The 14,382-nt window shown below is 44.8% G+C and overlaps 1 protein-coding gene across 2 annotated transcripts in view; it reads left to right on the forward strand.

Moving 5' to 3' along the window:
* The window catches only part of LOC128110757 (signal recognition particle 54 kDa protein), a 69,183-nt gene that overhangs the window by 51,710 nt on the left and 3,091 nt on the right, over window positions 1-14,382 (forward strand). Inside the window, exons 2-4 of one of the 2 annotated variants that reach the window (XM_052738541.1) lie at window positions 5,185-5,358; window positions 11,677-11,743; window positions 13,374-13,471. In XM_052738541.1, coding sequence (XP_052594501.1) covers window positions 5,185-5,358; window positions 11,677-11,743; window positions 13,374-13,471 — 339 coding nt within the window. The remainder of the gene's footprint in view (window positions 1-5,184; window positions 5,359-11,676; window positions 11,744-13,373; window positions 13,472-14,382) is intronic. The other variant, XM_052738542.1, reaches the window with a different exon arrangement.

Raw genomic sequence — 14,382 nt, forward strand, 5'->3', positions numbered from 1 at the left:
AGAGAAACCCTGTCTCGAAAAACCAAAAAAAAAAAAAAAAAAAAAAAACCTACTTCGGGAGTATGTATACTGGTGGCTATTAAAAACTTTGAATTACTTCTACTTCATGTAAGAAAGGTGCTTTTCCAGTAGCTTCATCTTTGAAAATAAGTCCTTGAATGTTGGTCAGACGCTTCTCCGAAACTACAGGTTGCTGAAGTGTGGTCCGACTGTGAATATGTCACTGTGTGTTGTAACGTGCTAACAAAATCGGCTCTGCATAGCCGTTCCGTGGAGTCTTACCCCCACCCCTTGCTATGTAGGTGTAACACGGGAAGAGTTCCGGCTGGAAACGGTAGGCCACACTTGTAATTCCAGCATTTAGGAGGCTTTAGGAGGATTGTGCCTGTGTGAGGCCAACCTGCCTGGGCTGCGGTGTTGAGACTGCGATGGAAGATGGTGGAGGGGAGACTCGAACTGTTGCCCGGCTGGCTTGAACTGCCTCCTTCAGGAGTGCAGTCCGGATGGCTGCTCTCCTGCTTTCGAGGCTGCTCGCCCACAGTGGCAGAGGGAGCCGATCAATACTCAGATCACTTGCCTGTTATTTCAGGGCGGCTTCCTGCTTGGGTTTAGTAATACTAAGTTGTGCTCACTTTTCCTCGGGAGGCACAACCACTCCTCCAACCACCCCAGATGGTCACCAAGGACACCCTGAAGTACAGGTTCACCACGGTCTATCTTGGTGAGGCCATGAGTTTATTGGGCCTTCTTACAGAGTATGGATGGGTTACTCACAAGAGCGTGGGTGACCCCAGACGGCTACATCACCCTCACGTCCCACCCCGTCATGGGTGGTGATCTCATGGAGTCCCTCACTTAATCAACCTTTTATTTCTGTGTAGTCTTGAATCTCCCAGAATTACTTGGTCGTTGGGAGAACGGAATGATAGCTGAAATTCTAGCTAAGGGTCTCCCAACCCTCCCTTCAACAGTTCCATAGACCTGGCCACCCCTGTGTTATTCTTTAATTGCCAGGGCTAAGGATCATTCCAAGGTGGCATCTTGTTACCATCAGAGGGAAAAAGTGCCAGACCACAGTGTTTTCATATGTGTGTGTATATGCACGTGTGTTCGGGTCCCTGAGGAGGCCAGGTAGAGTCGAATGCCTGGTGCTGGAGTTTCAGGCAGTGGTGGGCCACCTGACATGGTTGATGGGAACTGAACTCAGGTCCTTTGAAGAGTAGCAAGTGCTCTTAACTGCTGAGTTGTCTCTCCAGCCCCGGTTTTCATGGTCTCGATTTAAAAAAAAAAAGTTTAAATATATATATTTAAACAGTAAGGGCTGTAGAGAAAAAGGTGAACTTCACAGGAATACCCCTGAGGCTTTTCTTCAAGTTTCCACTCCACACACGACAAAGTATTTCTGTGTACACATTGCGCTGCCTCCTTGTTGACACAGAATCACATCATGGATAGAAACTCCTGGAATTTACCAGTTTTTTTTAACTTACTCACATTCCTGAAGTAAAAGCCTCTGGGAAGTCCAGGGGTTTGCCCAGTTTGAGGAAGAGGTCAGTGGAGAGCAGGGAGGAGGAAGATGTCGACATCTTTCTTATATTTCCTTCTCACACTGTCACAGGAGAGAAACTCCATCCCAGCCTGGGGATTCATACCTGCAGTGCTAACATTTGGGAGTCTGAGGCTGAAGGATTGCTGTGAATTTGAGGCCAGCTCAGTCTACATAATGAATTGTAGAGTAGCCTTGGCTACAGGGTGAGACCCTGTCTCCAAAGAGAGAGAAAGAAAAAGGCCAGCCCGAAGTACGATGCCAGCCAGGAGTAGAAACTGTAGACTCCCTCAGTGTTCTCAGTTAGGCGTTGGCCAGGCCACCTAGGATCTGATGTGACATTTTATACAGATTCTTCTGAATAGACTTTTAGCAGAATCTCAGCCTCGGTCCTACGGAGGAGCTCAGGTTTCAGCCGTTCATTTATTTAGCACCTCTGTTACTGGGCAGAGCTTCTACTGTTACTGTGTCCCAGGGACTGTTGTTGGCCAGAGGATATGGAACCTACCCCGTGTTGCTAAATAACCTGGTTGAGGAAGGGGATAGAATAATTCCAGGTGTTGTATTTATTTTAAAAGAAGGTCTGAATGTTATGGGCATCTACAAAAAGACAATTTCTATTAAAAACAGGTCTGTAGCCAGGTGTGGTGGCACATGCCTTTAATCTCAGTAACCAGGATGCAACTCTCTCTGTGAGTTGAAGTCAGCCTGGTCTACAGAGGGAGTTTCAGGACAGCCAGGATACGGGGGTGGGGGGTGGGGGTGGGGTGGGGGGGGTGGCGGGAATATGAGGACGGGGACAGACATCCTGACTGACTGACTGACATCTCAAAAACAAAACAACAAAAAACCCCACAGCTCCTGAGACTCCTGAGACTCAGGATTATGGTCTAGTTAACCATAAAGTATAGTTAATGGACGTGTTAGAAAATGTGTTTTCAGATCTTCGGATGTTTTGAAAATGAAATTTGTAATTTGTATAACTGACAGTAAAGTATGTTTTAAGGTTTATTTTATGTGTATAAATGTTTTGCCTTTATGTGTGTATGTGTTCCACAAGTGTGCTTGGTAACGAAGCATCGGCTCCCCTGGAGGTGGAGTTATGGGTGGTTGTCAGCCATGATGTGGGTCCTGTGTAAGAACAATACGTGCTCTTACTTGCTGAGCTATTGATCCAGCCTGCCCCAACTCCCCAGTAAAATATTCTCATATGCAGGTTTAGAATCTGTAAAAATGAAAAGTCTGCAATCGTCAGAAAATAGTTTTTATTTATAATTGTTGAAAATTTTGTACCAAGTTATTTTTTGGTTGGTTTTTCCTGGTAATGCCTCCCTTCACCACCCCATTCCCCAACTTCAGGTTGGAAGCACACTCATGTCATGAATTGTCTCTCATGGGCTTGTTACTTTCTAGTCTGGTTCACAAGCCATAGGCCAGGAGCCAGATGCAGGCCCTCATCCTTTTCATGGTAAGCGTTTTTGGAATCCAGCCATGTCCATTCATTATATAGTGTCCATATGAGTGGCTTCCCCCGCCTGCTTTGCAGAGTTCACTTATGAAAGACACTAACTGGTCTGCAAAACGTAAGACATTGACTACTTGGCCTTTACACAAAGTTTGCTTAAAATGATAGGCTTGAAATTTGCGATTTCCTATGTCAAAAACAATGGTTAATTTTCATTACGTGTGTGGGTGTTTTGCCTGAACGTATGTCTGTGCGCTTGCTGCCGAGAGCCCAGAAGAGGGTGTCAGAGTCCCGGGATCTGGAGTTATGTGTGTACCCAGATCCTCTTAGAGCAGCAGGTGTTGAGCCATCTCCATGCCCCTCTTTTGTCTGATCTGTAAGATAGGCTCTCTTGTAGCTCAGGCTGGCCTCAGAGTTACTATGTAGTGGAGGCTGGCCCAGAACTCCTGATCCTCCTGGCACTTCCTCCAAAATACTGAGATTGTAGACTTGCACTAACTGCCACAGCTGTCTTAAATCTTTTATATGAAATGAGATCATTAGAAACAAGTCAAATGCCACTGAAAATTATTACATAGCAAGAATGTTACTTCAAATTTGGTTTTATACTTACGTATTTTTGGTACTGCAAAAAACCACTTTGTGAATCGTGTTTCAGGCTTTCTCTTGTAGATTTTAAAAATTGGCAAAAGTCAGGATTAACAGAAATTTTGGGCTAGTTTTTATGACTTAGATAGGACAAGTATGACAACTTGAGCTCCATCCCTGGAGCATACTTTTAAAAATAGCTTGTAATTCCAGCTCTGGGGAGGCAGAGGCGGCTGGGTACAGGGCTTGCTGGCCAGCCTGGAGAGTTCAGGGCCAATGAGAGACCCTGTCTTAAAAAAAATAATGATGGATAACACCTTTGATTGTCCTCTGGCTCCACGTGCTAAACACATGTATCACCCCCATCCCCCAACACACACACACACACACACACACACACACACACACACACACACACACACCCCTGCATTTCCCAAGCTGTGAATAATCCCACTATTTGGTTGATGGACAAAGAAGGATCAAAAGTTCATAGTTATACTCAGCTACATGACAAGTCCGAAATTAGCCCAGACCAAACACACATACACAAAACAAAACCAAAACCTGAGTTAATAATTCCCTCAGAATGAAACTTGGATGTGTTTAGAATTCCACATACATAAGTAGTTTTTGTTTGTTTGTATTATATTTTGTTTTTTGTTTCTGAGACAGGGTCTATGTAGCCCTGGCTGTCCTGGAACTTCTTATGTAGGCCAGACTGGCCTCAGAACTCATAGAGATCCGCCTGCCTCTACCTCCAGAGTGCTGAGATTAAAGGCGTGTACCACCACACCAGTCTCCTATAAGTAGTTTTAAAATTTGTAGATCTCTTTGTTAAAAAACTGTTGCCACATATACACTAATGACCAAGTTATCTGAAAGTTCAGGTATAGAACACTGAAGGCTTTTCAGATTTTATTTGCACAGTGTTTAAAATTCTCCCTAACCCCCAAGGCTGGAGGGATGGCACAGCAGTTAAGAATGATTGTTGCTCCTGGAGAAAGGACGTGGATTTGGTTATTAGCACCCACATGGTGGCTCACAACCATCCATAACTCCCGGTCCAGGGCGTCCAGTGTGGGCCAGGCATACATGTAGTGCACATACATATTATGCAGGCAAAACACTCATATGCATAAAAATAAATCTAAAAAAGACGTTTCCCCCATTTTAAATGCCTTCTCCACAGGAGCCCTTCATCTCTGTAGAGACTTACTGAATTTGGCAACTTCTCGGCCTTAAAAGGATTCAGGATTCCTGAAGTTTGTATCATTTTTTTTAATTGCTGAAGGATTTGTCTAGTTTCTTTGGTCTTTAAAATAAAGCAAACGGGCTGGAGAGATGGCCCAGAGGTTAAGAGCCCTGACTGCTCTTCTAGCGGAACCGGGTTCGATTCCCAGCACCCACGGGGCAGCTCACAACTGTCTGTAACTCCAAGATCCGACACCCTCACACAGACATACATGCAGGCAAAACACCAATGCACATAAAATAAAAAACAAATAATTAAAAAATAAAGCAGATGTCTGTTAGCTTTGCAATGAGAGACTCACTCGAAACTTTTCTTAATTTTTCATTCAAATAGATGAGTAATGAAAGAGGCTTTGAGAATGTAGAGCTGGGAGTCATCGGAAAAAAGAAGAAAGTTCCAAGGAGGGTCATCCACTTCGTCAGTGGAGAGACCATGGAAGAGTACAGCACCGATGAGGACGAAGTGGACGGCCTGGAGAAGAAAGAGGTGCTGCCCACTGTTGACCCGGTACGTGGGTTCTGAGGGCTGGCTGGGCTTGGTGAGTTTTTGCTCCTTGTACACTGCGTGGAAAGGACCATTTGAAGCTTAAATCAACCACATTCCTTATGATCCGGTAGAAAACATTATTTTTTTACACAATATGGATGGAAATAGTTCCAATATTTCAATAGCCTAGACCAGTTCTGCTCCTTTGTATCAGCGTTTTATATCAGTGTGAATTTATGTGAGGCTCCCGTAAGTCAGTGCTGGAATCCTTGTCCCTTTCCGTTCCTTAAGGAGTGTTCTTCAAGGTAACAAAGTCCGTTGATCCTGTGTTTACAATGGCACCCCTGAGAAGTTCTGGTTTAGGTGCTGGGTGGTCATGGGGCAGTGGCTTATATAAGCTATATGCTAATGGCGGTATAGGCAATAAACCAATAAATGTTCTATGGTTAACCAGGCTCTCAAAAGTGCTATAACTAAAATAAAACCTAGAAACAAATTAGAAAATTAAAAAATTATATTTAAGACATGCTAATTTTTATAAGGTTTAGCTCAGTAAATTTTTGGCTATTTAAAAAAATCAATTCCAGCTGGGTGGTGGTGGTGCACGCCTTTAATCCCAGCACTTGGGAAGCAGAGCCAGGCGGATCTCTGTGAGTTTGAGGCCAGCCTGGTCTACAGAGTGAGTTCCAGGGAAGGCGCAAAGCTACACAGAGAAACCCTGTCTCAAACCCTCCCAACCCATCCCCCCAAATTCCAAATCTCTAGTACAGAAAATATTCAAAGGATTGTACAATATCAGTAGCCAGGCGTGTTGAATATTAGTGGTCCTCATATAGTGGAAGGATTGTTTGGATAAATGTTTTCCTTTTACAGTACTCTGAAGGGGTTACAGTTGTCTTTTTAAATGTTTGTATATATCCGTGTTTTTTTTTTTTTTTTGGTTTTTTCGAGACAGGGTTTCTCTGTGTAGCTTTGCGCCTTTCCTGGATCTCGCGCTGTAGACCAGGCTGGCCTCGAACTCACAGAGATCCGCCTGCCTCTGCCTCCTGAGTGCTGGGATTAAAGGCGTGCGCCACCACCGCCCGGCGATATCCGTGTTTTTAAAAGTCATTGTCAGCTGGTGTGGCCGGAGGTACAGGCAGGAGGATCAGGAGTTCAGGACCAGTACCAACTACATAGCAAGTTTGAGGCTGTTCTGGGCTACATAAGACCCTGTCTCAAAGGAAAAACAAAAAATAAAAAACCATTGTCTCCAAAGTTAACCCAGTGTCTCCATAGAAACAAGAGTGGTGCATTGTCATTGAAAGCATGAATCTTTTTTTTTTTTTTTTTTTCCGAGACAGGGTTTCTCTGAAACCTGTAGCTTTGGAGCCTGCCCTGGAAATCACTCTGTAGACCAGGCTGACCTCGGACTCACTGAGATCTGCCTGTTTGTGCCTCCTGAGGGCTGGGATTACCAGCCTGGTCTACAGAGCAAGTTCCAAGACAGCCAGGACTGTTTTATGGAGAAACCCTGTCTCAGAAAACCAAAAAGAAGAAAGCATGAAGAATTCTTACCACCCGTGGATTGAGTCTTTTTAAAAGGGCTTGTTGAAGCCCCTGCTTCTATGCCATCCAAATCCACCTGTGTATAGTGTAGTCGTGGTTAGCATATTCACGATATGCACAGCCACAGTCAGGTTTTGCACGTTTATGTCGTCTTGAAAAGCTTTAGTTCACTTTCTCCCTCCATGTCCTGCCTCAGTCCTAGCAGCCACTAATCTTTCTGTCCATACAGAGGCTTCCCTATCATGAACAGATGTGTGCTCTTTCTGACTGTCTTCTTTCATTTAGCGTGATGTTTTCAAGGTTCATTCATGTTATAGCATGTGTTGGTACTCTGCTCCTTTTTACACTATCATTATATTACACAGTATCCAAATAATACTTTATTGTGTGAACACACTGCATTTTTTTCATTCCTGTGTCGGTTAATGGAAGCTGGTTGTTTGTGCCATTTGGATCATATGACTATTGCACTATGAATACGGGCTTTTGTGTCACTGTGATTTTTATGTCTCGGGTCTGTAGCCAGGAGTGGAGTTGTTAACTGTTACATTTGAGGGACTTTGTCCAGTCACTTTTCATGATGGCTGCACCATTTCTCATTCTTTTTAAAATTTTCTTTTTTAGATTATTTATTATGTATACAGTGTTCTGTCTGCATGTTTACCTGCATGCTAGACGTGGGCATCAGATATCATTATAGATGGTTGTGAGCCACCATGTAGGTGCTGAGAATTGAACTCAGGACCTCTGGAAGAGCAGTCAGTGCTCTTAACCTCTGAGCCATGGCTCCAGCCCCTTGATTTTTTTTAACTTTTATTTTTATTTTGTGTGTACGGGTGTTTTGCCTGCCTGCATGTATGTTCATGTACCGTGTGTGCACGGTGTCTCCTGAGTGCTGGGATTTAAGGTGTGTGCCACCACACTTGGCTAGAGATTTAATTCTTCTGTTTATTTTTAAGGTTTTATAGTATCAGCCTGGGCATGGAAAGTCCCAAGTTCAAGGCCAGCTTAGGGGCCACAGTGAGGTCCAGGCCGGCCTGGGCTGCATAGTGAAGCATTCTGCATAGAGTTTGTACATTCAGGTCTTGGTTCCGTGTTTGTTTGGAGACAGCTCTGTAGCCCAGGCTTGTCCAGAATCCAAGAGTTCTCCCGTCTTAGCCTCTTAAGTGCCAAGATGACTGTGTGCTCAGTCGCAAGCAGCCATGTCTGTTCCGAGTTAGTTTTCTGTATGATGTGGGTCAAGTCAGACTTCCTACCTCGCCATGTGATTTTTCTAGACTTCACAGTGTAAAGTCGACTTTCTGCCTTTGAGTAGTGACTTAGCCCCAGTGCCTTGAGGAGACACCATGACCACGGCAACTCTTTTTTTTTTCTGTTCTTTTTTAAAAAAAATTTGCTTGTATTATTTTTAATTGTGTATGTTGTCTTATGTGGGAATATGCATACATGAGTGCCTAGGAACTCCTGGAACTAGAATTATAGGCAATGTTGAGTCTCCTTGTGGGTGCTGGGAATCGAACTCAGGTCCTCTGGAAGAGCAGCCAGTGCTCTTAACCACCGAGCCATCTCTCCATTCCCTTAGCATACTTTTCAACAGTTAGAAGACATGAGTCTATTGTCTTTTTCCTTTTTTTTTTTTTGACAGGGTCTCACTATGTAGCCTTGACTGCTCTGGAACTTACTATGTAGACCAGGCTGACTCAGACTTCGGATTCCCCTTCCTGAGAGTTGAGATTATTTGTGCGTGACCACTCCTAGCTAGGGTTATTCCTCTCGCACAATAAAAGGCCAGTGAAACGATCCAGGCCAGGATGGGCACTCCCATGGCAACTCCTATAAAGGAAAGCGTTCAACTGAGGCCTTGCTTTTAGTTTTAGAGGGTTAGTCCATTGTAATCATGGTGGGAATCATGGTGGCACATAGACAGACATGGTGCTGGAGAATTAGCTGAGAGCTACATCCTGAGCTGATGGTAGACACACACACACACACACACACACACACACACACACACACACTCTCACATTGGACTTTTGAAACTTCAAAGCTCACCTCCAGGGACACACTTCCTCCATCAAGGTTACACCTCCCAATCCTTTCCAATAGTGCCACTCCCTGGTGACCAGGCATTCAAATCTGTGAGCCTGTGGGGGCCATTCTCGTTCAAACCACCCCACGTGGTCTCGGTGCCCTTGTTGAGTCCTTTGACCATCGAATATGGTTTTATTCTGGACTTAGTCCTCCCCCGGATCTGTGAATCTGTTCTTGTGCCAGGGCCTTCCTCGACTCTCGTCTTCTGGGGCACTGAGCACGGACAGGTGTGCTCTCCATGCCCGGAGCGCTGGGCACAGGTGTGCTCTCTTGTGCCTGGAGCACTGAGCGCAGGTGTGTTCTCCTATGTCTGGAGCACTGAGCACAGGTGTGTTCTCCTCTGTCTGGAGCACTGGGCACAGGTGTGCTCTCCCGTGTCTGGAGCACTGGGCACAGGTGTGCTCTCCCGTGTCTGGAGCACTGGGCACAGGTGTGTTCTCCTGTAGATTTGGAAGATTTTGAAAATCTGAGTCCTGAGCTTGTTTGTATTTTCCTCTTTTCTAGATTGTTCCTTAAAATACTGCATGACTTTTAGAATTAGATTGTCAATTTCTGAAGAGAAGGTAGTGGACATTGTGTTGAATCTATAGGTCTGTTTAGGGCAGTGATTCTCAACCTGTATATTGCAACCCCCACAAGGGTCACATATTAGATATTTACATTATGATTCATAACATGAGCAAAATTACAGTTAGGGGGTAGCAATGAGATAACTTTATGGTTGGGGATCACTACTATAACATGAGGAGCTGTATTAAAGGGTCACAGCATTAGGGAGATTGAGAACCACTGATTTAGGGAGTATGGCCATACTATTAACCACAGAGTTGTTTTAAAATCAAAGTCTTTTTTTTTTTTTCAGAGCTGAGGACCGAACCCAGGGCCTTGTGCTTGCTAGGCAAGCGCTCTACCACTGAGCTAAATCCCCAACCCCTAAAATCAAAGTCTTGACAGGGAAGACTAGAGACACATTTTTGGAAGAAAAGAAATGTTGGGGTTTTACCTGTAAGCTGAAAATCCTTGAAGACCCGCAGTGCAGCCCCAGAGGGTACTTTTAGATGGCGGTGGTGGCAGTGATGCTGGGGTGGTGACATGGCCCTGGAATTTTGGGTCAGCAATATCCGTGTCCAAATAGCGGGCTGGCCAAGGTCCTTCTACATAATTGTGGGTTATGACGGGTGCCGTCTGCCTCCTCAGCCGGAGCAGGGTTCTTGGGTAATCCTCTCTTTTGTATTGGCAGCTACTGTCTCTAGAAACAGCTGCAGGAGAGCTGAGTGAGAATATCACCAACTTCTTGGTTTTTCATCTGAACCAGCACAGTGCTTGGCACACTCCGTGTGTGTGTGTGTGTGTGTGTGTGTGTGTGTGTGTGTGTGTGTGTGTGTGTGTGTTGTGGGGGTGGGTGGGTAACTCATTTGTACACCTGTGTGTGGGGTCCGGAGATCAGCCTCCAGTGTTGTTCTCAAGAGTCAAGGTTTCTCCCTGGGACCTGGAGCTTGCCACCTAGGATAGGCTGGCTGGCCAGTGAGCCCCAGCAGTCTTCCTGTCTCTCTCCCCAGCGCTGGGATTACAAGTGCAGGCCACTGGGCCGGGCTGTTATCATGGGGTCTGGGAATCGAACTCAGGTCCTCAGCTTGCATGGCAAAACACTTCACCAGCTGCGTTATCTCCTCAACCCCCGCAGACCTACTTTTCATCATAAGATGGGCTCTACTCAGTCTTTTTGGAGACTGCATCCTCTGTGTAGCTCAGGCTGGCTTGGAACTTGATAAATAGACCAGGCTTGCCTCAAACTTAAAGTGTAATTATTCTGGCAGTGCTTTCCAAGTGCTGGGATAAAATTATATGTATGCACATCTGGCTTACTCAGTCTTATAGATGTTCTGGTTGGCTTTTTAATGCCTTTATAATCATGAATAATCTGCAAAAAAGATTATGAACAAATTTCTCTTTCTTCTTGAAAGAAATTTAAAAGCAAGTATTAATGTATCCAAATGTAGGCTCTATATAAACAAAAATATTGGTCCAGTGAAGCATGCCTGTAGTTTCAATTCTATCAATAAAAGCACAGTTATCTTCGGCAACCTTCACACAAGCAAGAGCCAAGATTAGTTTGCTGTAGGGAGCATTCTGCCAACGGTCCTTGTCAAATGCACTGAACGGCCTTGGGTGTGTACACTAATCCCGTTTCTATCCTTTAAGAGAACAAAACAACCAGCCGTGATGTCGCACGCCTTTAGTCCCAGCACTCAGGAGGCAGAGGCATGGGGATCTCTGTGAGTTCGAGGCCAGCCTGGTCTACAGAGTGAGTTCCAGGACCCTGAGAACCCTGTGGATATGTTGGCTAGGCATATCCACAGGGTTCTCTCTGTTGATGGTGCACCTTCTTTGATGTCCTTATGAAGACAAAAAAAAAGCAAGACAGGACAAAGGCTGTAGAAGTTGTAGGAAGCACAGACGGAGCTACAGTGCCATTCCCTTGCTAAATCTGTTTTTGGTCCTTCCATGGGTAAAGGTGGTGGTAATTATATGGAATAAGATGAAGCATTTGTGGAATTTGGACGTCAGTGCTTACGTTTTTATTTGACTGGATTCCTCCCTATGGAGTGCCTTCTACACCTACTGATTATTTGACCAGTTACTCTGGTCTGAAGGGAGTGACTCTCAGAAGAATGTTGCTAACCTGACTTCTCGTTGCAGACAAAGCTTCCCTGGGGCCCCTACTTGTGGTTTTACATGCTTCGGGCTGCCACGTCAACCCTCTCAGGTACTGCTCTTCTGTTTGACTAGTGTATGGTTGCTCTAGAAAGTTCTGCACCCAGGAGCCTTCCCAAACGGGATGCTCCCACTGAAGAAGAAACACGATAGGGAACCACTTTGCCCTCCCCAGGTAGCACTGGAAACTATTACTCTACCTATACAAAAGTTCCTCGGTTTACAGTGGTGTTAAAAAACAAACAAGGGCCAGCCCGTTGGCTCAGGCAGGCAGAGGTGCGTGCCACCAAACTGACCAGCAGATTTGACCCCTGGAACCCACCGGGGAAGACCTCGTTCCTACCGAGTTGTCCTCTGACCTCCACACAATAAACGGCCCCCCTTAGTATGGTAATAAAAACTACCCTGGACCATGGCACCGTTAACGTGGACAGGATGTCGTATTTTGAGCCCTGTCACCATCCGTTCTGTTACCTCACCATTTGGTTTCCTACCGCTGTTAATCCCATTGTGTCCCACGCTTATCTAAAGCCTTATTAGAAACCATTCATATTTTAATTTTTATTAGATTTAATTTCTTCCTAGCATCTTACCATTTTATTCTTTGTTATGTAGCTATGGGGATTCATGGTTTCCTCCATGTAATTTTTTTTATGTGCTGAGGATTGAACCTACCCTGTACATCCTAGGCAAAAACTCTTCCACTGAGCTATGTCCCAGCAATATTTCACTTCTTAAATGGAAATGTAACCGATATTTGAAGGAAGTGAATTATCAACTTATGCAATTATGCTAATAATTTTAAACCATAAAACTTAGCTGTTTCTGGGGCTGGAGAGATGACTCAGACAGTAAGAGCACTGGCTGCTCTTCCAGAGGTCCTGAGTTCAATTCCCAGCAACCACATGGTGGCTCACAACCATCTGTAATGAGATCTGGTGCCCTCTTCTGGCATGAAGACATGTAGCCAGAACAATGTATACATAATAAATAAATAAAAATCTTTAAAGCTTACTGTTTCTAATTAACTGCTTGATAACTTCTGTCAGTTGCTTTTATTAGAGCAAATCGTGGCTAGTATTTGAGCTAACATTTACTGAGCAGGTATTGTGGTCACAGCTGGTACGACAGAAGAGTACAAGCTGTACACGCAGCTATGTATTCGGATGTTAGCTTTTGTATCTGCTTTGGCAACTTCTTTACGTCTTGGAAGCCGGACCTCTCATTGCCTGCCGGAGCCTTCTGTATTAGGTGCTGACCCTTGGTGGGACAGAACACACAGCAAAAGCAGCTTAAGGGCTTGTTCTCCTCACACCATGAGGAGGCCATGGCAGGACCATCCTCCCTTTTCTCCTCACTGATTATTACAGTGCCTGATGAGAATTGTGAAGCCGAACTGTGGCTGGCCTAGCACACATCTGATCCCAGCACTGTGGAGGCTGCTGGGGGTCGTTGACTAAATACTCTGAATATGCTTGCTACATAGAGAGACTTCTGTTCTCAAAACAAACATGCCCAAATAGGAATGTGAACAGACGGGGTGTCCAGGACAGATGTGAGGAGACAGGGTGATACATTTATTGGGTTTAAGGATAAAACAGTAACTCTTGTGTTCTTAGTATTACCTAAAATGCTCAAGAGATGTTTATGAATTGTATGTCTCTTAATTTTTGTATCTTTAGTGTGTGACTTTCTTGGAGAGAAGATTGCATCTGTTTTGGGCATCAGCACCCCAAAATACCAATATGCCATTGATGAGTATTACCGGATGAAGAAGGAGGTGTGTCTCCTTTTTTCACTTTATTGATGGTTTGCCCGAGGCTCGATGAGCTCCATAATGAGTGTGTGGATGCTCTAGGAGCCAAAAAGATGGCTCCTGTGGTCTTTGCAGTGGCAGACGTCAAACACAGGACCTTACACATCCCAGACAAGGGCTCAACCACTGAAGATAGCTTATTTAGTTTGTTAAATTAACATATTTTAGAATTCTTCAAAATTCAGATTTCCTAAGGTAAATGTATAAAACTTATTGCCGGGCGGTGGTGGCACACGCCTTTAATCTCAGCACTCAGGAGGCAGAGGCAGGCAGATCTCTGTGAGTTCGAGGCCAGCCTGGTCTGCAGAGCGAGCTCCAGGACAGGCTCCAAAAGCTACACAAAGAAACCCTGCCTTGAAAAACCAAAAACAACAACAACAACAACAAAACTTACGCTAGGTTTTGTCTGCGAGTGCTAAGTGAGTTGTTTCATGTGTATTAATTTGATCTTTACAAACCTTTTGGTATTTTCGCTTTAATTTAAAAATGAAGAAACACCAGGCAGCCTGTGTAAGTAGTGAGGCAGTTACTGAGTCCCCCAAGCCTCAAGTCCCTGTCATCATGAGAACTGCATCTCCCCTTAGGGTTAGTGTATAAAATGCTCAGAACAGCGCCTCGTGTACACAGTAAACCAGAGTGTGTTACTCTCCTTCAAGTGAATCAAGAGCAGCAGGTGAGGTAAAGCCAGAAGAGGTGTGAGCACAGGGTGTGGGTTCAGTGAATGGCAAGCAGCTTTGTTCTTGGAGGCTGAACCCGGAGGCCAGCCTAGGAGGATCACCTTTATGCCGTTGTGTGGCTCCACGCATCGTTTTTAAAAACAAAGACAAACAAGAAAACACTGTGAGCCGTGTTTCGAGGCTCCTGAGCTCCGTCAG

Source organism: Peromyscus californicus, unplaced genomic scaffold, assembly GCF_007827085.1.
Source record: "Peromyscus californicus insignis strain IS unplaced genomic scaffold, ASM782708v3 Scaffold_15__1_contigs__length_86483966, whole genome shotgun sequence".
Lineage (NCBI taxonomy): Eukaryota > Metazoa > Chordata > Mammalia > Rodentia > Cricetidae > Peromyscus > Peromyscus californicus.